The 24,822-nt window shown below is 31.1% G+C and overlaps 1 protein-coding gene across 1 annotated transcript in view; it reads left to right on the forward strand.

The window, feature by feature from the left end:
* The window catches only part of LOC113363998 (glutathione hydrolase 1 proenzyme-like), a 343,961-nt gene that overhangs the window by 139,472 nt on the left and 179,667 nt on the right, over positions 1-24,822 (forward strand). The window contains exons 7-8 of the mRNA XM_026606462.1: positions 8,971-9,174; positions 11,929-11,996. Coding sequence (XP_026462247.1) covers positions 8,971-9,174; positions 11,929-11,996 — 272 coding nt within the window. The remainder of the gene's footprint in view (positions 1-8,970; positions 9,175-11,928; positions 11,997-24,822) is intronic.

Here is a 24,822-nt window from a genome sequence, read left to right on the forward strand (position 1 = left end):
TGTAACCTTTGAAAATCCACAATAAAAGAAATCTTTGAAAATCCACAATTTTCTTCCGTTGGTAGTGTTTTCGCATTAGCTAAAAGTGTAATTATTCTGTAAAATACCTTTAAAATTAAAATAAGACATTTAACCTGTTTGCTACCTGGTTGCTCTAAGTTACGCTGCCTATGGGGTAAAAAGGTCTAGATAACAAATTTTTTAAAGACATAAAAAAGCAGGTCAAAGTTTTTTTATCTTTGCTTGGCACAAGAAAGTTCTCGAATCGTTGTTCCAGAAATTTGTTAAATCTTTAAGTAATAAACAATAATAATAGTGTGTAAACTGTGATAAAATTAATAAAAGTTATTTAATAATTTTTTTCATTATAAGTTATTTAATTAATAAAAGTTTTAATTAAAATTAAAATGTGTGGATGAAATATTATTTTGTGAAATTAAAAACGAAACTTGGTGTGTGAAATTGTAGTGAATAATAGAATCAATGGTGTATAATATTAAATAATAATTTGTTATAACCTCACTAACATGGAAAATCAAGTGAACAAACAGGTGAACTCTTAATATCTCAAATGATTAGTACTTATACACAAACAAACATTAATTATGGCACGAAAAGTTATATCATAAATATTAAATATATTTTTAATATTTTATATTATATAATCAGGAAAAATAAGGTGTAGACTGTAATAAAATTAGTTATGGCACAAAATGTTATATTATAGATACTAAATATATTTTAAATATTATATATTTTATAATCATGATGATTTGATTATATATTTATAATCATGAATCATGATTTGAAAATTGTAATAAAATTGATAAAATTCAATATATTGACTATTTAAAAAATGTATATATTTACTCAGAATACATAATTTTTTTATTATTGGTGTTTGTTCAATATTAATTAAATAATATTTAATATTTCAGCATATAGGGTCAATAATTTTGAATATGGTTTATATATGTTTTTCAATATGGTATAAATATCATTTCTACATATTCTTCTCACATTCGGAATATGAGCGTAATATGGAAAAATGTTAAGCAAATCATATAAGCTAAATATCATATTCGCGTATTTGCCTACCATTCCGAATCTGAGCGGAGTTTGGCCAAAAGTTAACAAAATCATATGGGCTCAATATTGGAAAACAATATTTAGCTTACGTAATAAACATATTCAGCTCAGATTCGTTTCTACTAGGTTATATATATATATATATATATATATATATATATATATATATATATATATTAGAGTGGGCCAATTTTTTGCATATTGAGGCACCTCGCTAATTTAACTTTTTACATCATTTAAAACAATATTGTAAAAAAAGCATAACTTGCAAATGTATTTAAAGCCAGCGAAAAATTTAAAATATTTTTTAATTTAAAGAAAAAATTGAAAATTCTCATAAAAACTGTATTATGACACATATCAAGTTATATATCATTTTATTCGTGATTTTATTCTGCATCTTTCGTACGAACAAAGTTTTTTCGTATCTTTTACCGTTTCGGAGAAAATCGATGAAAACTAGTGAAAACTTTTAGGAGGCATTAGCGAAGAAGCGTAACCTAGAATTTTACATCGAAACAGGTTAAAAACATTTCTCGGGTACCGCGAACTATATCCATTAAACTTTTAGGGGGCATTAGCGAAGAAGTGTAACCTAGAATCTTACATCGAAACAGGTTAAAAACATTTCTTGGGTACCGCGTACTACATCAAGTAAACTTTTAGGGGGCATTAGCGAAGAAGCGTAACCTAGAATCTTGCATCGAAACAGGTTAAAAACATTTCTCGGGTACCGCAAACTACATGAAGTAAACTTTTAGGGGGCATTAGCGAAGAAGCGTAACCTAGAATCTTGCATCGAAACAGGTTAAAAACATTTCTCGGGTACCGCGAACTACATCAAGTAGACTTTTAGGGGGCAGTAGCGAAGAAGCGTAACCCAGAATCTTGCATCGAAACAGGTTAAAAACATTTCTCGGGTACCGCGAACTACATCAAATAAACTTTTAGGGGGCATTAGCAAAGAAGCGTAACCTAGAATCTTGCATAGAAACAGATTAAAAACATTTCTCGGGTACCGCAAACTACAACAAGTAAACTTTTAGGAAACATTAGCGAAGAAGCGTAACCTAGAATCTTGCATGGAAACAGGTTAAAAACATTTCTCGGGTACTGCGAACTAGAACAAGTGAACTTTTAGGGGGCATTAGCAAAGAAGCGTAACCTAGAATCTTACATCGAAACAGATTAAAAACATTTCTCTCGTACCGCGAACTACATCAAGTAAGCTTTTAGGGGGCATTAGCAAAGAAGCGTAACTAGAATCTTGCATCGAAACAGGTTAAAAACATTTCTCGGCTTTTTGAATACGTGCAAGTTGACAATTATGTAAAACACGTGCAAGTTGACAATTATGTAAAATACGTGTAAGTTGTCAATGTACAAAATACGTGCAAGTGCTATTTCTATTTAATTTTGTATCATACTCTAAATCAGCAATAACTTTCAATCTACAAATATTTGAAATCTTTTATAACAAAATATTCAGTATTTATACATATTATTTCGCAAAACATCCGAAAAGTTGCCATAGGGATAACTGACTTGAAGCGCGATGTATCCGAAAAGTTACCATAGGGATAACTGACTTGAAGCGCGATGTATCCGAAAAGTTACCATAGGGATAACTGACTTGAAGCGCAAAGTGTCCGAAAAGTTGCCATAGAGATAACTGACTTGAAGCGCGATGTGTCCGAAAAGTTGCCATAGAGATAACTGACTTGAAATTTTAAAACATTGAAATTTTGAAACATACTTAACCATTTATATATCATTTTATTCGTAATTTTATTCTGCATCTTTCGTACGAACAAAGTTTTTTTGTATCTTTTACCGTTTCGGAGAAAATCTATGAAAACTAGTGAAAACTTTTAGGGGACATTAGCGAGAAAGCGTAACCTAGAATCTTGCATCGAAACAGGTCAAATTTCTTTTGTAGAAAAATATTGTTTTTGGGTTTTTAGGAATAACATATATTTATTCTATTATTTATTTACATGTAATGGTTCAAATAATGCATTTTTATGTCTTTAAGTTATATTTTTATTTAAAATAAAATTTCTTACATTTAGCTAATACAATTACAAAAAACTAATATCTGAAATCTTGCTTGCTTTCCAGTCGAGGATGCTTTTTACGAGATTGTAGTGTTGCAGTCATAACTCCATCGCGATTTCGCTCTAATACGCGTTTTGATACGTTAGCCAGTAATTGAACATGTCTCTCAGTTCCCTGAATGTGGACGGGAATTTTAGGGTCACTCCATGGGCACTCATTGCTTTGTAGATATTGTACTAGATGTTCATGAGGTATATTTAGCGTGAAGGCTGGTTCGAATATATTTGAATAATCGTCCATATCTATCATATTAGTATAGTCGGTGCATTCGAAATTTATTTCGGATGTTAATCTCTCAATTGCGTCAGGTCTTCCACATTATTACGGTAATATAAGATTTTTCTTATAGCTGAATCTCGTATTTCCTTTTTATTATCGAACAACATTGCTAATGAAATATTTTCCGAGTGAGCATAGTACGCGTTTTCTTTAGCAACATTGTTCACAATTTGTCTTAAATTCTCGTCTAAATATTGCGTCTAATAAATTTATAAAATAATATACTACCGTACACCACAGAGTTGTAATATTTAATGTTAAAGTACATTGGAATATATACTTTCATTACGTAGTTTGCCAGAATTTTCAATTTTTTGGATGGCTTATTAGTAGTTACATATAACCGAAGTAACCTACTAGCCTTTGTGAGCCATCGGGAATGTGCTATTGGCCTCGATTTCTTGTTAGCTAAGTCTGTCGATATTTCTCCAGAAGCAACTGCTTTAGCTATTTTTATTAAATAACTTGAGTCAGTTGTCGATTCAACAGGACTTAAATCAGCCAAATTTTCAAGTGGGATTGTTTCAAAGTCTGTTACCGGCTGGAAGTAAATAAGAAAAAATAAATTATATTGAATTTGAACATAAAGTTCTAAAAAATAGTAAATATGTTATAACTCACCGGTATATTTTCGCATGTTTCAATTTGTTTGCTTAATATTCCGGTTTTTGTTCGTGGTCCAGTGGTCAATGATTTTTCCAAATAGTTAAATAAATGCCGAAGTGGAAGTTCGTTAAAGTGGAGAAGACACACAAACCAATGAAGAGGCCTATTTAACTGAATTTCAAATCGACGTAAAATTCCATTTTTTACGCCTGTATTTGCTGGTTTACCATTGCAACATATGCCTATCAAAGAATCGAGAGCTATTCCTTTATCAGCGAAAAACTCGTTCAATTTGATTACTTTATTTTCCGAATCTTCATTTTCCAATTTTGTGTAACCCAACAATTGACTATTCGGTTCCTTTAAAATAATTAAATGCGCCTCTTTAATCATTCGTGGGTGAAACTTTTTATCGATTTTTTCCATGGTAATAGATTCATTTTTTCGGCCGTCGAATGAAAATGCTATTAATTCAGAAAAATCATATCGTTTGTGTAGAGCTTGCCTATTTTTCTGCCTTTCACGAGCGCTTTTATTTTTATCCATAATGACAGGATTGCCCCAATCATCCTTTATGTCCAGGTCTTTCAGGATTGCTGTCACCACGGCAGAACCAGCTCTATCAGAGATTGCAAATCTGTCGCATATTAAGGCATAGTTTGGAGCTTTGTATCTTCGACTATATGGTCCACGTTTTATATGAGAAGTATTTTGTGAACTTTCCAAACTGCTTTTAAACTCAAAACCAACATCTGGAGTATATGTCTCACCTGGAGTAATATCGCTAGTTATTGTAGATGCTGATACTTTATCTACAATTTTTATAACATATTCTGGTATCGTAGATTTCCTCTCATTATGTTGATCCATCACAAACGCTTGTAAGTGTGCTGGGATCAGTCCGCAGGAACACAGTATTCTTTGCAAATGGCATTTGCATTTTCCAATATAAAATAATTCTTTCGTGGATTCTACAAACTCCTGAAATGATGCTTGGGTAGACTTGCTTTTATTTGTACTTTTATATTTATCAATCAATCGGTTCAATTTTCTAGCGATACTTCGTTTCTCCATAATTGGAATATCAATTTTTTCCCACGTCTGAATCAATTTCGTTACCACATTTGGAGAAATGTTTTATATGAAAACATTTTGTTTTGTTTTTTTGATTTTTCGGCCAAATAAAAATAATACCTGATAATTTCTATACTCAAAACTCTCATACTATTTTTATTGATGTAAGGCCTGACTTTTCAACTCAAATTAGATATATATATATATATATATATATATATATATATATATGGCTTAGTACGCGGCATACATCATCACGTCATAGTTCATTTATGCTACTATTTTTGTATCACTATTTTTATTTTATTTTTATTTTAACTTTTTTCATTTTATACTGAATTTTTTGTATTTTTTGTATTTTTTCTTTTTTGCACATATCCATTTTGTAAATAAGACATTGAAGTCTTGATTAACAAAAATAAATATTTGTTAATGTATTTGTTTTATAAAATATAATATCAGTACTTGCGAAAGCTTTTTGCATTCAAATGACATATTTTCATGCCACCAAAAACGAGTTGTTAATAAAGCAAGCTATTGCCGTCATCAAATACTCGAGATGCATTGTTGAATTAAAAATAAGTCAGCACCTTGAAGAGAATAAGCATACAGTATCGATATTTATTGACTTAAAGTAAGCTTTTGATACAGTGGATCACAATTTATTAATTATTAAACTAGAAAAGCTGAGATTTGAAGGTTTGCCATTCAGCATTATTAAAGAATTCCCATCAGAAGATGCAGTGCGGATCAAGGTACGGACCAATGTCACAAGAAATAGGAGCAAAATAAACTGTGAAGTTCCACGAGGTTCAGTATTAGGACCTTTATTATATCTCATATATACGAACAATCTTCAAGAGGCAAAAATAGAGGGAAAATACATCCTATACGCCTACGATACTGTCATAATTTATGCAGACAAAGGCAAAGAAAGACTAGAAAAAATATACATTTTAAACGAAATAATATAAGGAAAATACTAAAATAAACATTATAATGAATAATATAGAGATAGAAGAAGTGCAATACATAAAATACCTGAGCCTAATAATACATGAAATGGTAACATAGACAAAACATATAAATGAAATGATAAAGAAGATAGCGGCTTTAATGAGATTTTTGAAAAGCATCCACTCCTTCGTCAAAAAAAGAGAAACTAATCCTCAAAGCGCATATAATGCCTATAATTTTGTACGGAATACCAATATGGAGCCAAACGTAAATGACGTACAAAGACTAATAAATAAAGTCACAACTAGTGGTGTATGGCGTCGTGGCTTAAGGCAAATTGCTGATACTTCCCGTACAGTAATAAAATATTCGAGGAATATTAATTTTTTTTTATGTTTACAGAAAAGTATATAAGCAAAACTTAATCAATCGAAGATAAAATGAGGGAAATTGTCTAATATATATATATATATATATATATATATATATATATATAAATACAAAGTTAAATTTATTTATTTGAAGTATATAAGTGAGCTTTAAAACTTCAGCTAGAATCAAAATTAAAATCCGAATTATTTTCGATATACAAAAAAAATATTAGCAATTTACCAAAAGCAATCGTTTCGTCAACACAAACAGATTTTTTTCATTCAAATCGGATGCTTAATTCTTTCAAAAGCTTCCATTTTTTTTACTCTTAGCTCAGTATCTCTGAAACGATTGGACCTGGCTGTACCAAAAACTAATCACCACTTCTCCCCGTTATTACGAATTGATTATTTCTTTGAATCATTCAAATCGGATTCTTTGTTCTCTCAAAAACTTGATTTCTATTTTTTGCACTCTTTGCTCCATATTTTCGAAGCGGCAGGATCAGCACATCTCTCTATCGATAGTAATCGAAATCTTCAAAACGCGAAGAAATGCAAAAATTTTCAATTTCGATTTTTAGACGATTACAATAACTTAACATACGAGAATTTAAAAATATTATATAATCAATCTTCCACATTTAATACCCACCAAATTCTTACAGACAGAAACAAATATTTATAGACTAGCGTGAGCAGTCAACCAGTTCGGATGGTATAAACAACCAAACCATTTAGTATTGTGATTTGTTATAGTGTTATAGTAAATTAAATAGTTGTATTAATATAAACAATATAATGCAACATCAAGATAATGGAAAATCTATCTTACCGTTAATAGAAACACAAAATGTCTTGAACGACACTTGAATGACAGATAGTGCGTTTATACAACATCGGATACAACAACAACAACAACAGCAGCAGCAGCAAATTATTATGTCAAATGCTTACGATCAAAATGCGTATTTACAACAACAGCAATTAACTAGGTGAATACCCACGAACAAGGTGCGTATATACAACAGCTGCAGCAACAACAACAGCTACAGCAGCAACAACAGCTGCAACAACAACAAGAGCTGCAACATCAACATCAGATGCAACAATAACAACAGCTACAATAACAACAATAGCTAATTAATAAGTCAATAATTCATGAACAAAGAAAAAATACTGTCGTTAGCGACATGGAACTCGACAACCACGTCGGCTCCGTGGCAATACGTCAGAAGAAATAAAAGAAGACGTGACTCAACCGAAGATAATTTAAACAATGGAATATTAATAGTACCATAGAACAGATTTAGCATACCAGCTTCAACAACGAATACACAGAACGAGAACACTACAAAGGTCCAAAGGCCACCGCCAGTATTTGTGTATAATGTAGATAACTTTGCGAAAATGATTAGTGACTTAACATAAATACTCAAATACTCAACACAAAGGAATATATCACTAAATCAATGCTAAATGACATAGTCAAAATTAATGTATCAGCGCCAGAACAGTATAGAAAACTCGTTACTTGTGCCTTAAGGCAAATTGCTGGAACTTTCCGCATCAAAAAAAATTTTTTTTTAAAAGATTAACAGTTAAAAATTATACTTTGAAAAAAATAGATTTTTGAGAAACTATAAATTTAAAAAAAAATTCTTTTTTTTGGAATAAAGACTTTTTGAGAAAAAAAGTTTTTTTTTATTTTGAAATATTTTGAAAGTCTGAACATTTTTCCAAAGCAATCGTGCTTCTTTAACTGCATAGGGACGTAATATCGAAGCGAATGTAAACAAAATTCATACTTATTGTTAAAATATCCGATAATTTTATGTGACGCTAAAACCGCTTTTCTGTGAAATATACAGTTTGGAAACAGGTTTTCTGAAATGTTGATTTTTATATAAACCCTAGTAAAGATATAGAAAAATTTTTATTTTCGATTTTTTCGATTACTATAACTTACCCTACCGGAAGTTAAAATCAAGTACAACATTAGATAGAAATCAATATATACATGCACATTACACTAGACAACACGAAAATTTTTTCATATTGAACATAATAGAAAAAAGAAAATTTCATTTAGAGCGCAAGTAAAATATATAATGAACTTCCGATCGAAATCAAGATGACCATTGATAACAAAAACTCAAATATATATATATATATATATATATATATATATATATATATATTATAAAGAAATTGAAGATGAAAGAGATTGACGATATATTTAAATATAAGACTTATAAATGTAGAATGAAATAGATATGAATAATATGTATATATGGAATATGAAAATTGTTTCATAATCTCTTGTAGCAGGCATCACTGACTGAGATATGAAAATAATATGTCAATAAAAAAAATCCGATTTTAATTTTAGTAATTCCTAAAATTTGAATAATTTATTAAATAGAGAAGTTCCACTTCATTTCAACTAATATATTTTGTCTTATTTTATTTCAAGTGGCATGTTTGTGGATCCCCTGACAGGCGATTTTTTGCCAGCCGGCAGTTTTGTGAAACCAGCAGCATGTATCTGCGAAACATTGAAAGTAATCGCGAAAACAGGAGGACGCGCTCTCAGCGAGGGACCTCTTGCCAAGGACCTAGCCCAGGACTTGAAGGAAATGGGAAGTTTGGTCACGCTGCAAGATTTGGCTAGTTTCAAGTAATCTTTAAGTTTGTTTTTCGTTTGTTGATCTGCCGCGAATTGCATTTTTTCTCGTTACGTTGATTTGACTAGGTTCAAGTAATTTTTAACTTCTAGAAAGATAACTTTGTTTTTCGTTCGTTGATCTGCCTGTAGTGAATAAATTAACTTTGCAGTAAAACTAAAAACATGTTCTAATAAATTTTATATAAATCAAAAGAATAAGAACTAATATTAATATTGAATAGAAATGTTATCTGTAAGTTTTGAAGTCCAAGCCGGCAGCTACTTGAAGGGATCTGGAAATATCAGCGTGGTCGGGTTGTGATGTTGAGAATGAATTCGAACAAAATGATAACAATAAGTAGAAAAACTTGACACACAATAGAATGCAAACCAGTAATACACTAAAAGAATAGGATGACTGAACTAAACTATTGAACGATGTACTGAACTAACAACTAAATAGAACTGAATCAAACTGAATAAACTGAATCAAACGGTAGAGAGCTACTAGTGCCTGCACCGCCATTTTATATCCGTCGGAATTGCCCGATTTTAGAAATTTGAACAATATTTGTCGATATCGATAGTTTTCGTCGATAGTACTCAAAAGTTATCGAGAGCGTAATCCATGAACCCACTCACCACATATGCTTAAACCAAATGCAATAACCTAGTCGTCATTTGAGTCAGGAGCAGCATTCGATGGTTTAAATATTTAAATTATATATATTAATATCTTTCAATAACTTATTGTCGTGTCCGTCGCCCATATCCTACCAGTTACACGCGTTATTGCTTTATCCAATTCGTTTTATTAGATATGCAATAAAATGAATAAAAATGAAAATGGTATATGGCATAATGTTAGTGATATAAAATGAATTAAATATACAATATATATATTAGAAAGTAGTAACATAAAATAGATTAAAGTGAGATTTCTACTCAATTTCTTATTCTCATATTACTACTCAATTACTGATTATTATTGATGCATATGTTTCTACAATTATTTATAAAAAAAAAACATAGCAGTCTGAACATTTTTTTAAAAATTATAACATATATTATTATTGGTGTTTGTCCATGATGTGAGAGTCGGAAAGCTAGGTTTGGCTGGTTTTAACAGTTTTTTAATAATATTTTATTTCATATTTCTTATATATTCAAATGAATAATATTCCAGTCTCAAAAGGCCATCATACATAATTTTCCACAGAGAAGGGCCTAGAACAAAGCCCTACGGCATACCTTCGGTTATATTATATTTTTTTGTACCATCCCGTGAATCGTACATCAGTATTCTGTCTGCAAGGTAGCTAGCGACTATATTACAAAAGTGCACTGCCGATCTTGTCACGGAGTGCATTTATAATGCAATCCCAGTTTGAGGAACTAAAAGCATTTTTGATATCTAATGTAGCTACTTCTTTGCACGCCGCCTGTCTATCTGGTTTCAACAATTGTTTACTTGGCAGTATTACCATACTGTTTGTCTGGTAAGAGTGGGTCAACTGCTGCATTTTGGTTTATCTAGTGATTTACCTCTTACATTAGTTTGTCTACTACGCCAGTGTACCGTTCATGCGTTAACGTCACCGACTATTGGTGCTGTTTTGCATCCTCATAAAATATTTTTTACGACTCTTATGTAAACCTCATTAATAATTTATAACATTTTTTGTTTATCATTAATTTCCCGTAGGGTAAGTTATTGTAATGGGCCGAAAATCGAAATTGAAAATTTTTACAGTTCTCGACGTTTTGAAGGTTTCTGAACATTTTGGCATACCTCAGAAAAAATGGATGTGTGTGTGTGTGTGGGTATGTATGTATGGATACAAATTTCCAGTCACGTTTTCGGGCGCACTGATCAACCGATTTGAATGGTTCAAAAAACCTTCGATTCCTATTGATAGCGAAAAGTGCTGATTAGTTTTTGGCAAAGGCAAGTCCAGCCGTTTTGGAGATACGGAGCAAAGAATGCAGAATATAGAAATTGACTTTTTGAGAGAACGGAGTATCCGATTTGAATGATCTAAAAAACCTTCAAATAGTAATGATTGGGAGATTGGGAGAATTTCAAAGATACGGAGCTAAATATGTAAAAAATCGCAGTTTTTGAGAGAACTAAGCGTCCGATTGAAATGATTCAAAGAACTTTCTGCTTGTCTTAACAAAATAATTGATTTTGAAAAAAAATTTTGTTTCAACTTTTTTTTTCAAAAAAAAATTTTTTGTATATCGAAAATAATTCAGATTTTATTTTTAATTCTAAATATAGTTCTAATATACTTTAAACAAATAATTTCAACTTCGCAATTCAGTTTATATAATTCTGATAAATATTAGACCATGTTACAATATTAATAATAATCTAATTGAAAACATTCAGTATTCCTTGAACATTTCGTTACGGTACTTGAAGTTCCAGCAATTTGCCTTAAGGCACGATGCCATACACCCCACTAGTTTTTTTTATTTTAATCTCTTCAATGAATTCATCTGTTTTCACATTTGTTGATTTTAGTATGCTATGCGTGCATTCCCTTTGTATACATTATAATAATATATATCCTTGTTCTTTCAGCTCTTGACTATGTGGATTTAGTTTTTAAATATTTCTACATATAATTCACATATTTAGTACGGTGTCAAGCATTGGAAGAAAAAGTTAAGGTTTTGTTTGAAAATTAAATTTAATTTATAATAAAAATTCATATTATACGTATATATTGTTTAAAATTGTCTATTTTCTGTTTGTAGGCCGCAGTGGTCTCCTGCCCTGAACTTTTCCCTCTACGTGGGTCCGGATACGTTGTCTCTTTTGACAGGTATTTATCTTCTAATCTAATTAACTTCCCGTAGCGTAAGTTATAGTAATGGGCCAAAAATCTAATATGAAAATTTTTGCATATCTTCACGTTTTAGGGTTTCTGAACATTTTGGCACACCTCAGAAAATGAATGTGTGTGTGTGTTTTGTGTGTCCACGTTTTTTGTTCACGTTTTTGGGCGCACGGATCAGAACAGTTAAATATTTTCTAGAGTTAAAGAACAATTAAATATTTTCTAGTTAAATCTTTTAATTGTTCTGTCAGTAAATAACAGTTTTAATTACTAGGACTAGGTGCACCCTGCCTCTGAACGCAGGTAAAGTTTTTATAAAAATGATCCCCATCAGAGAGGACATATTGTCAAACAGTGCTAATGTTGAAGCTGTTAGTGAAGTTAATAATATGGCACCAGGCCGAGATCAATAGACACAGCAATTGATGATAACTTAGTTAAACCGGCTCCAATTAGTAAGCTACCTCGAATACTTATTTACGGAATTCAAGATATAAATGACATGACGCCCAGACAATTAAGTCATCTGAAAATGCTGCGAAACGAATTATACTCAGATATAGAAAATGCAGACAAAACGACCAAATATATAAACGGTGTTCCTAAAATAGTGAAGCTACACTCCTTTCGCGGGTCATCGCAGGAATGAACATCTTGAACGCGGCTTATCAATCTACTATCAGAACACCATGGTTCTTAGAACAGAACTGAACACATTTCGAGCGTCATCTTCTGTGGGTGTGAGTGATGTAATTTGTGTTACAGAGTCATGGCTAAAGTCTGATATTGCTGATGGCGAGGTAATCGACAACACATATGCGATTTTTAGGTGCGATAGAGATCAAAGCAGTGATAAAAATGAAAGAGGTGGTGGTGTATTCGTGGCAGTGAAGCGGAGTTGATTGCACTTCCTAATAATAATATTGAACAAGTCTTTGTGAAAGTTAAAACTGCACCACACGACCTAATTATCTGCTGTGTTTACCTACCTCCTAAATCAACTGTAGAATTTTATGAAGAGCATATATCTGCAATAGCATCAATATCCGAGAAATACACAAAAGCAAGTTTATTAATCGCAGGTGATTATAATTTACCCAGCAGCCTACAGCAAGAGCATTGTTCGTGCTTGGTTTATGAAGAGTTGTCACTACTAAACTATCGGCAATTTAACAACATTTAAAATCATAGTGGAAAACGTTTTACTTGTGCTTCAGTAATATACACACAACTGTAGAGCGTTCTCATGCTTTAACTCATGAGGACGCTTATCACCCAGTCTTGTCCATAAACATCAACACCCAAAAACATCTCCCTCCGAAAAAGACTCCTACATACCAATTTAATATAGCAGAATATGCTGGCCTGAATGAATATTTTTTAACACTAATTGGATTGATTTATACCAGACGTAGATAAACTATATAAATTAATAAATAATGGTTTATTACAGTTTGTTCCGCTCCTATCCTGCAAAAACACTAATTATCCCAGATGGTTCTCAAAAGAACTCATATCCACCATTAAACTTAAAAAAAACTCATACAGTGTACAAGAAAAATATGTTCAGATCCATATATAATGAATTCTGCCCACTAAGGTATGATTTCAAGAAATTGAGCAAGCAGTATTATGAAAACTTCATTACTAAAATGGAAAATAAAATTAAATCTGACAGTACTAAATTTTGGACATTTGTGAAAGAAAGAAAAAAAATTTAAATACACCTGACACTCTGACTTGGAATGGTTTAGTGGCTTATGAAGAAGAAAATATTGCGAACCTATTTGCATCTTTTTCAAAAGTACTTATTCATCTAGCATTAATAAAACTACATCTAACAAATATGAGGAGGGAGCAAATACCATCGACCCCGACCTCTCAAACGTAGATGTGAGTTTTGAAGAAGTATATAATCTACTGTTAAAATTAAATTTGAGAAAAGGAACCGGTCCAGATGGATTACTTAACACACTTGTCATGAATTGCGCCGCCAGCCTCTGTGAACCACTCACACACATCTTTGCTAAATCCTTACAACACTGTAGTTTCCCGTCAGCTTGGAAATCAGCTTATATAACACCAATTTATAAATCTGAATCTAAAACAACAGCCGATAACTATCGTCCCATTTGTATCCAATCTGCTATTTCTAAGTTGTTCGAAAAATTAGTGCTACCAAAATTGTAGTGGTCTTTCAAAAATATCATAACCACAAAACAGCATGGCTTTTGTGGTGGCAGATCTACAACAACAAATCTACTATTATATGCAGAACAAATATTAGGCGCAATGAACAACGGCATGGATGTCCATACAATTTCACAGACTTCAATAAAGCGTTTGATCTCGTCGATCACAATATTTTGTTAAGTAAGCTACAACGGTATGGTCAGGGGCAAAATATTAGACTGGTTTAGATCTTACTTAACAGGCAGGCATCTACAGGTGAGACTAGATGGCCATTTATCTGAAAAATACGAAGCGATATCTGGTGTACCGCAAGGATCATACCAATATTATTCAATATTTTTATGACATAGGCGCTGACTTTAATTCTGATTACCTTTTATACGCAGATGACCTCAAAATCTATAAAACTATAAATTGTGATGATGATAGATTATCGTTACAACAAGACATTGTGCAATTAAACAACTGGTGTATAAGTAATAAACTTAAGTTAAATGCTAAAAAATGCGCAATAATGATACTATCTCGATCCCACAATTCAATTCAACAAGATTACTATATAGAAAACCAAAAATTCAGTGACTTCTATAGAAGACCTTGGAGTTATTTTTGACATCAAGTTAAACTTCTCACAGCATATTAACAAAATTTCCCTTCAAGCCATAAAAACACTTAGCTTCATCATCAGGAGTGGTTGAGATTTCCACAGTATAGACACACTACATAGTGTGGAGTACAGAGTACATACTCTGTACTCCACACTCGTCAGGCCTATTCTAGAATATAACTCCATAGTTTGGACACCTCACACTGAATTATCAAGCCACAAACTTGATAGAGTGCAAAGGAAATTTGAAAAATACCTTAAGCACTTTGCGCGATCGAAAAGAATTAGTGCACATGAAAGCGATTTTTTTTTACTGAAATGCGAGGACAATAACTTAAGCAAACGACAACAAATTACTGATCTTTTCTTTTTTTATAATATAGTAAATGGCTCAATTGATTCCCCTGAGATTCTAGAAACAATTAATTTGATATGCCCTAGACAAGGATTAAGAACAAACCGTATTGTGCAGACAAAGGACGAAAAACTATATATTGAACGGTCCAATAAACAGAGTAGCAATGGTGGTCAACGAACAGTGCTCAAAACTAAACTTTTTTAATTCATCACATAATACATTTATCAAGATTGTCAAAAGGAATAATACTTATTAGAATTTGTTAGCATTACTAGTGTGTTTGAGTCTACATATAAGTGCATGTGCGGACATATGTATGTACTAGTGTATGAATAGATGCCCGTATGTGTGTTTGTAAAAATAACATGGTTTAACATTATTATGCTACATTACTATATAATTAACTGTATATAGCCGATTGGCGAATATTAAATAAATAAATAAATAAATAAATAATTATCTAATTAATTAGATGAAATAATTCCGCACGATCCATATTTCCTAAAAAGTTTAGCTAACAATACATTTACAATTATATATAATTCTGTAGATCATATTTGAGCTTTATCCAGACATCTAAAGAAAACTAACGCTGTATATTATACGTATCAATTAAAATAAAAAATGCTTATAGGGTTATTTTCAGAAATGTACACTTTTCAACAAGTACAGATTTAATTAAATTAGAACTATCAAAACAGAGACATGTTGTACGCAACATACCCAATATGTTTTTGTTGATCAGGAACCAAGCAGAAATAACAGAAATATTTATAATATTTACATATTATTCAACTACAAATTAAGCATCGAATCACCAAGAAAATCTAACATAATACAATGTTGTCAACTCTTTAGTCACACCATACTGCAATAAACTATTTGCTTGCCTAAAATGCCGTGTTAATCATCATACAAAAGCTTGCACCAAAACCCCGAATGGTCCGGCATGTTGTTATTTTTGCGAAGGTGCTCATTCAACTAACTAATGCGGTTGCACTTACTTCCAAAAAATTGAAAAACAAAGAAACAAAACTCTATTAAATCAATCAGTCATAAATCCAAATCCATTAGACAAAAATTTTAAATATCCTAGCAATTTAAACATTTCTTTGGCCTTAAAACCAACAAGTTATGACTCATCCTATGCAGACATAACAAAAAATAATTTTTCTGTTTCTAATAATTCTCCATCAAATCCCGAATTTGGCACTCCAGCGACATTTATTTTAGAATTTAAATCTTTATTCAATCAGCTCATGCAACACCATTATGAGAAATACGTTATCCACGTTAGTCAACAACATAAACAATGGCAAAAATAATTGAAATTGCTGAATGGAATGCCAACGGTTTATTACCTTACAAAAATGAAGTAGAATTATGTTTAAAATTCAACTTGGTAGATATCTTTATAATCTCAAAATCACACTTTACAAAAAAAATCTACTTCAAAATTTATAACTACACTAATATAAAGCATTTTGCTCTACCAAATATTTGTAATGATTCTCTACAAGCAACTAAAAACTCTGTTGAAACAAATTCATATAATTTTTATGTTTCTGCTGTTTATTGTCCACCAAGATTAAAAATTTCTTGTTCTCAGTATTCTTCATTTTTCTCACAATTAGGTAATAAATTTATCATTGGTGGTGATATCCTATAAAACGCATTTTATTTATAACAAATATTTTCAACGCCATCTTTCAATATAATTATTGGCCCACAGCCTGGAAGACTGCAGAAATCAATATGATCGCTAAACTAAACAAAAAACATCACACTGCTAGTTTCTACCGTCTTACCAGTCTATTATCGATATTATCAAAGATTTTAGAAATACTTATGTTGCAGAGATTGTCAGAACATCATCCCAATGATTTTCCAAGGATTCCACACCGCCAGTCTATTTGTCATCTGTCAATAATTCGACTATGCAACACTGTTAAATATTTAGGCATGCATATCTATTCCAAATTGACATGGAGAACACACATTGAAAATAAAGAGAAACAAATCCAACTAAAAATAAAACATTCTTACAGGCTTTTTGGGAGGAAATCGAAAATTTCTCTAAAAAACAAAGTACTTTTGTACTTTTGTACACAGCTATAATAGTGCCTTCTTGGACTTATGGAATCGCACTATGGGGTTGCTCTTGTAAATTAAACATAAACATTGTTCAAAGGAACAAGAACAAAATTATTTGTATCTTAACTAATGCGCCTTGGTATATTTAAAACTTTTGCCTACATAAAGATTTGAAAATCTCTACAGTCGACGAAATGATCAAAATTAGAATTTCATCTTTCAACAATAAATTAATCCAGCATACAAAACCTACTATTCAAGCGATGCACAGACCGTTAAAAAGACTAAACAAGAAATGGCTTTCCGACCTACCAAACACCTAGCCCAATATCTGCACGCGCCCTAACTTAGTACGCGGCATACATCATCACGTCATAGTTCATTTATATTATTATTTTTGTATTACTGTTATTATTTTATTTTATTAACTTTCCGTGGGGTAAGTTATTGTAATGGACCCAAAATCGAAATTGAAAATTTTTACATTTCTCGACGTTTTGAAGGTTTCTGAACATTTTGGCATACTTTACAAAAAATAGATGTGTGTGTGTATGTGTGTGTATGTATGTATGGATACAAATTTCCAGTCACGTTTTCGGGCGCACAAATCAACCGATTTTAATGATTCTGTGGGGAGATCAAGCAGGCTGGCGATGATTTGTAAAAAAACAATGGGACATGTCATGTATATTTTTGATATCGAAATATTTTTATAGTCAATAAATTTGATATATTTTTTATGTTGGGAGTTTCTAATTTAATATATAGTCATAATCATTACAACTCCCACATTGGTGACTCACGACGATGGAGATGAAGATAAAGGAGTTTTATTTTTTCGAGGATTTAAGAAAAATGGAATTTGACGCAGCACCATAGTCACTGGTCTTCAGAGACGACCTATAAGGTACGTCCAGTCCAATCCATCATAGTTAACGCACTTACTATCTGGATCAGACTTCCGAGGTTACTCATTTGGTATACCCAGACCTCAGTGTCTATTGCTGACAGAAAAAATAATTTGGAGCCTGAACTTTTCATTGGAATGCAATTCAACCTCTCCTTCTCTGTTAATTCAACAAATCGTCTTATAATGCTACCTCCCATTATCGGTGACAACGACGAGTCAAAACAAAATTTGACATAATTTATTGGATTCCACAATTCTGGACTCTTATGTCAAAGAAACCAATGATCCTGATTTGGATAAAGAGCCAACTTCTTTCTCTGATCGGAACTCATCAGATACGAATGCAACGCTTGCAGAAATGGAAACTGTACCCATAAATTATGCATTTTAAACATTAAGTTATTCTGATATAACTAATACCAATTAGATCGAGGCCGAATCTTAGAAGTTCACCGACATCGAGGTACAGGAAATTTTCCACATGTTTTTTTTTTTAGTCAGAACCTTATGCAGAATATGGAGTTGATGGTAGGTCGAATCACCACATACGGTGGATCTGCTGACGAAACATGGAAATTTGTAATTGACCAGTATTACAACACTGGTCTGCTATAATCTGCTTTCCCACCACATTTTTATAACGCGTTTCCCTGTATTTTCTTTTTAAACTGTGAGATCAACACTGGGCAGGGAGTGTGTGGGGAGATCAAGCAGGCGGGCGATGATTTGTAAAAAAACAATGGGACATGTCATGTATATTTTTGATATCGAAATATTTTTATAGTCAATAAATTTGATATATTTTTATGTTGGGAGTTTCTAATTTAATATTTGTTACGACTCCCACAATTCAAAACGGTTCAAAAAACATTCGATTCCTATTGATAGGGAGAAGAGCTGATTAGTTCTTGGCAAAGGCAGGCCTAACCTTTTCAGAGATACAGAGCTAAATGTGCAAAAAATGGCAGTTTTTGAGAGAACTAAGCGTCCGATTTGAATGATTGAAAGAACTTTCTGCTTGTTTTAACAAAATAATTGATTTTGTGAAGAATTTTTTTTTGTTTCAAAGTTTTTTTTTCAATTTTTTTTTTTTCAAAAAAATTTTTTTTGTTTATCGAAAATAATTCAGATTTTAATCGTAATTCTGACTTAAGTTTTAATGTACTTTAAACAAATATGTTTAACTTTGCAATTCAGTTTATATGACAATGTAACAATATTTATAATAGTCTATTTCTCGAACATTTCGTTACGGTACGGGAAGTTCCAGCAATTTGCCTTAAGGCACGATGCCATATACCTCACTAGTTTTAATTTTGTTTCGTTTTATATTCAATTTATTGTATTTTTTGTATCATTTCTTTTTGTACCTATCAATTTTTTAAATAAGACATTAACTAGTTGTGTATGGCATCGTGCCTTAAGGCAAATTGCTTGAACTTCCCGTACCATAACAAAATGTTCGAGAAATATTAAATGTTTTCAAATAGATTATTATAAATACTAATAATGTTTATAGGAATTATATAAACTGAATTTTAAAGTCATAATTATTTATTTAGATTATATAAGTGATCTTTAGAAATTTAACCTAAATTAAAATTAAAGTCTAAAAAATTATTTTCGATATACAAAAAAATTTAAGAAAAAAAAGAGAAAAAAAATTTGAAATAATGATTTTTCCCAGAAGCAATTATTTTGTCAAAATAAGCATTTTAAATCATTGAAATCGGATGCTTAGTTCAACTGTCTTTGCCATAAACTAATCACTACTTCTACCCGTCATTACAAATTAAATGTTTTTTTGATCATTCAAATCGGATACTCCGTTCTCTCAAAAACTCGATTTCTATTGTCTGCTCTTTTCGCTTCGTATCTACGTAACAGTTGAACCTGCCTTTACCAAAAAATAATCAGCACATCTCCTCATCAATAGGAATCGAATGTTTTTTAAACCATTCAAATCAGTTGATTCGTGCGCCCGAAAACGTGGACGAAAAAATGCGGACATACAAAACACGCACACACACACACATCCATTTTTTCTGAGGAATGCCAAAATGTTCAGAAACCTTCAAAACGTGGAGAAATACAAAGATTTTTATTTTTTATTTTTGACCCTTTATTATAACTACTTTACGGGAAGTTAATAAAGTCTTGATTAAGAAAAATAAATCACAACAAAAAAAACGGATCAACCGATTTGAATGGTTAAAAAAACATTCGATTCTGATTAGTTTTTGGCATCGCCGATTCGGAGATACAGAGCAAAGAGTGCAGAAAATAGAAACCTAGTTTTTGAGAGTATAGTGTATCGGTTTGAATGATCTGAAAAACATTCAATTTGTAATGATTTGGAGAAGTGGCGATTAGTTTTAGGTAAAGCCTGGTCCAGCCTTTCGAAGATAAAGAGCTAAATGTACAAAAAATGGAAGTTTTTAAGAGAAATAAGCATCCGATTGGAATCGTTCTAAAAACTTTCTGCTTGTGTTGACGAAACCATTGCTTTGGAAATAATTAATTCTGACAAAAATTCTTAAGCTTACTCATATACTTGGAATTAATATTTTTATCTTTGTAATTTAATTTATATAATTCTTATAAATAATAGACAATGTTACAGTATTTGTAATAATCTATTTGAAAACATTTAATATTTTTCGAACATTTTGTTACGGGACAAGAAGTTCCAGCAATTTGCCCTAAGGCACGAAGCTACTAGTTTTACTTTGAAATAGTGATGTACAAACCAAAGTGCAACAAGTTCAAATGTGTTCATTAAAATAGTATTAATACTCAATAATATCTAGAATTTCTAGGAATTGAAGCATACTTTAAAAAAATAAGATCTATCATTGCTGAATTTTCTAAGAACAAAATCAATATTATTGAAGGATTTATCATTGTGGAATTGTTTAAGCCCTCGAATTTGAAATTTGTAATTTTGAGTAATATGCGGAACATATTATAAAAATAGTTGAAAAATAATAGACGATACTAAGGGATAATCAAGTTGCCATAGTTATGGCCATATTTAAAATATTTCATAAAATTTGAAAATATTGAAAATGGTTACAAAAATAAAATGTAATGCTTAACAAAAAAAATCTAGAACATAATATTAAACCAAGTTTTGAAATGTTAAAGTTTTGCAATGATAAAGAATTTTTCGAAGGCAAATGACATGTTTTCCCAGAGAATCCATTTCACTAATTTTAGATTTTTTACGTTGTAAGCCACTCGGAATCTCGTAGTATATTTTCTCTTGTGTTATGTTTTAATTATTAAACTGATTATCGTTTACGTTCATACTTAAACTAGTTGGAATTGGCATTTTGCCTTGAGGCAAATATTTTATGTGTATCCATTAAAAATAAATTAATATATGAGTGATTAAAAGTATTCCGAGTGGATTCATTACACATAATTGAAACGAACGAACATGTTCACAAATTTTCACAAATTAATAATTTTTATAATTGACCCAGTTGCCGTAGGACTTTAATGGTTTAGTATGTTCATTAAAACCAAGTACTCTATCGTTGTGCCAAGTAAGTCGTCTAATTTTAATTTTAACAAACGTCAAAAAACTACTACTCAAACTTTGATGAGTTTTTAAAATTAAGCTACTTGTCGTAAGGCATGTAATATTTCAGTAAGTTCTTTAAGACCATGATATATATTACCAAAAAAAAGTTCCATAAAAATCGGCTTACAATTTTTTTCAACAGTTAATTACAAGAAAACGGATCGGTAGATTTTCACCTAAATCTAATCAATATTATTATCAACTAAAATCTTTCGAACAGTTTTTGATTTTTTAAAATCGAGCTTAAATGTGGACGAAAAGTTTAACACTTTTTTCCAAATTACAAAGAAACTGCTCGGCCGAACGTCTCACAAAACTAAGAAAAGATAAGCTTCATTGAGATATATCGAATGGCTTTTAAATTTCTGAAATCGATTCGGTCGTTTCTGAGCAAAAGTCGATGAAAGGTCTAATTTTGACAAATGCCAAAAAATGATACTATTTTTTGCAAACTTGGACGAATTTTTAGAGTTTTTTAGAGAGAAAATGGTCGAAATATTATTTTAACACTTTATTACAAGAAAATGGCCGGCCAATCTTTACCAAAAACTAATCAGCATGATTCCCAACCAATATCTTTTTTCGAACGGTTTTTGAATTTTCAAAATCGATTCAGAATTGAGGGCTAAAACGTGGACAAATTTTTTTCATTTTTCTGCTATTTACAAAGAAACGGCTTGGCCTATCGTCGCCCAAAATTGATAATCGCCGGCCCTCATCGAGATACATCGAATCGCTTTTACAATTTTGAAATCGGTTCAGTCGTTTTTGAGAAAACGTCGATCTACGGCAAAAAATCTGTTCACATACACGCACACACACACATACTTTTTCCAAATTTGGTCTCATTTGATTCTGAATGGTTCGAAACGTCGAGAAAACATAAAATTAGCGAACTTTTTGATGAAGACATAAACTTCTCCTTCGAAAAATAAAAAAAAACAATTTTTGAATACGAAGTGGAATGGAAATGTATTAAATAAGTTTAATATATTTGTTTGTAATTAGAAATCGTATTGTTCTTGTTTTAGTGGAAAGCAAAAACTTTATTCTCGAAATATATAGTTGAAAACTGATCTGATTAGCAGAATAGGATTTCATATTTATTCAGTAAATTATTTACACATATCGAGAAGTTTATGCAAACTTGTCTTAAGACAAAATATCGCATAAACTTGTTAGTTCGATAAGCTTTTCTTTTATTTTACTACATATTAACAGGAGTATAAAGCAATAAGCTTATACTATATGCTACATCAGGGGTCGGCAAGCTTTTAACTGTAGTGTGCCAAGCCACTCTACCAATATGATTTAGAGTGCCACCTTAATTTTGAAATATATAGTTAGGTTCTAGGGGAGAAGAATTGTAACCAAATTTATCTTTTAAATATTTTTATTAACAAATAACATGAATTTTTAATATAAACAGTGCTGGATTACTCCATAGGCCCGTTAGGCCCGGGCCTGGGGCGGCAAGTTTTTCAAAATGTAAATATTTTAAACTCGATGAAATGACACGACAATTCATTTTAAGGATAGATCCTGAATTTTTTTTTGTAAATTTAGAGATCATTTTCGATGAAATAGAACGTAATGTGTTTTCTAATCAAATTTATTATTCGTGGGTGCCGCATTGATATTTTCTTGATGTATCATATTTAATATAATAATTATCAAACTGATAAGATTTTTTGAAGAAATATTGAAAAACTGTTCGTTTTTTGTAATTTTGTTCAGGTGAATCTTATAATTAAAACGCTTTAAAAACTGTTCGATTGTTTCTAGTTTTATTTTCGGTATTAAATCAAACAATGGCGAATTAACACAATATATTCATTGTTGTTAATTAATTTATGTCATTTTTTTTGTATGTGAAAATATATTTTTTTAAATATGCCTGTAGTATAAAATTAAATCTTAAACTGAAATATCTGACAATACGGTATGCTTCCTCCAATTGGCTTTTTTTTCAACTTTAGGAAGGCTAAGTTATAATAAATATAAAAAATCATAATTAAAATATTTTATATAGCTCTACGCTTCAAGTTTTCCTGAACATTTTGACATGCCTTAGAAAAAATGGATGTATGCATGTGTTTATGCGGTTACAATTTTTTGCCAATTGGCATTCGGGAAGACGTGCTGATTAGTTTTTTGCAAAGACAGTTCCATCCATTTTGGAATAGGGAGCAAAGAGTGAAAAAAGTGCTAATTCAATTTTTCAAAAACGAAGCGTCCTATTTGAATAATTCAAGACACTTTTTACTTGTATGACGAAATAAGAACTATCGAAAATTTTGCGAGAGCATGGTCAGCGTGACCCAAAAAGGTGTCATTTGGTGATAAAAAATGATCATTGACATCAAATTATTAGACTTTTTATAAAAAAATTATTAATTATTGCAAATTTTGTCTTCATTATTTTGAATCATTCCGTACCAAGATTTTTAATTTTCAATGTTTACTTCTTAGATAGTTTAATTGCCCTTTGCAAGGATCAATCACCATGAATGATTCAAAAAATATTCACTTGGCTTTGACTGAGAGGCGTACTGTTTATGCCAAAGACAGGTTTAGCATTTTTGGAGATACAGAGCGCAGAAGGTGCAAAAGTGGTCATGAAGGTTTTGAGAGTACAGATCATCCGATTGGAATGACTCAAAAAATATTTTGTTCGTGGTATTTTAGTGATATGAGGAAATGATTAGTTTTCCAAAACGGCAAGTCCACTGGTTTCAAAATTTTGAGAAAATTAAAATATCTAAAATTTTCAAATAATCGAATTACTTTAGAATTTAAAAAAAAACTCGAAATTTTTGAATATCTCGGTTCTATTTATCGAGTTTAGTCCAATGTCTTTTTAATTTGTGAAATCAGTTCCGGCGTTTTTGAAAATTAAATTTTGATTTATCACATCACAAAAGCGCCTTTTAACACAAATTTTGATTATGAAGTTTTATCAAACTTTGATGAATTTTTAAAATAGTCAAATATTTTGACTCCTAATTGATATCTTTCAGAAATCTTTTTTCAATTTTAAAAATAGGTTTCTGGCTTTAT

This window comes from Ctenocephalides felis, unplaced genomic scaffold, assembly GCF_003426905.1.
Source record: "Ctenocephalides felis isolate EL2017-DRISC unplaced genomic scaffold, ASM342690v1 CF-g0.4_SCAFFOLD_00845, whole genome shotgun sequence".
In the NCBI taxonomy this organism is placed as follows: Eukaryota; Metazoa; Arthropoda; class Insecta; order Siphonaptera; family Pulicidae; genus Ctenocephalides; species Ctenocephalides felis.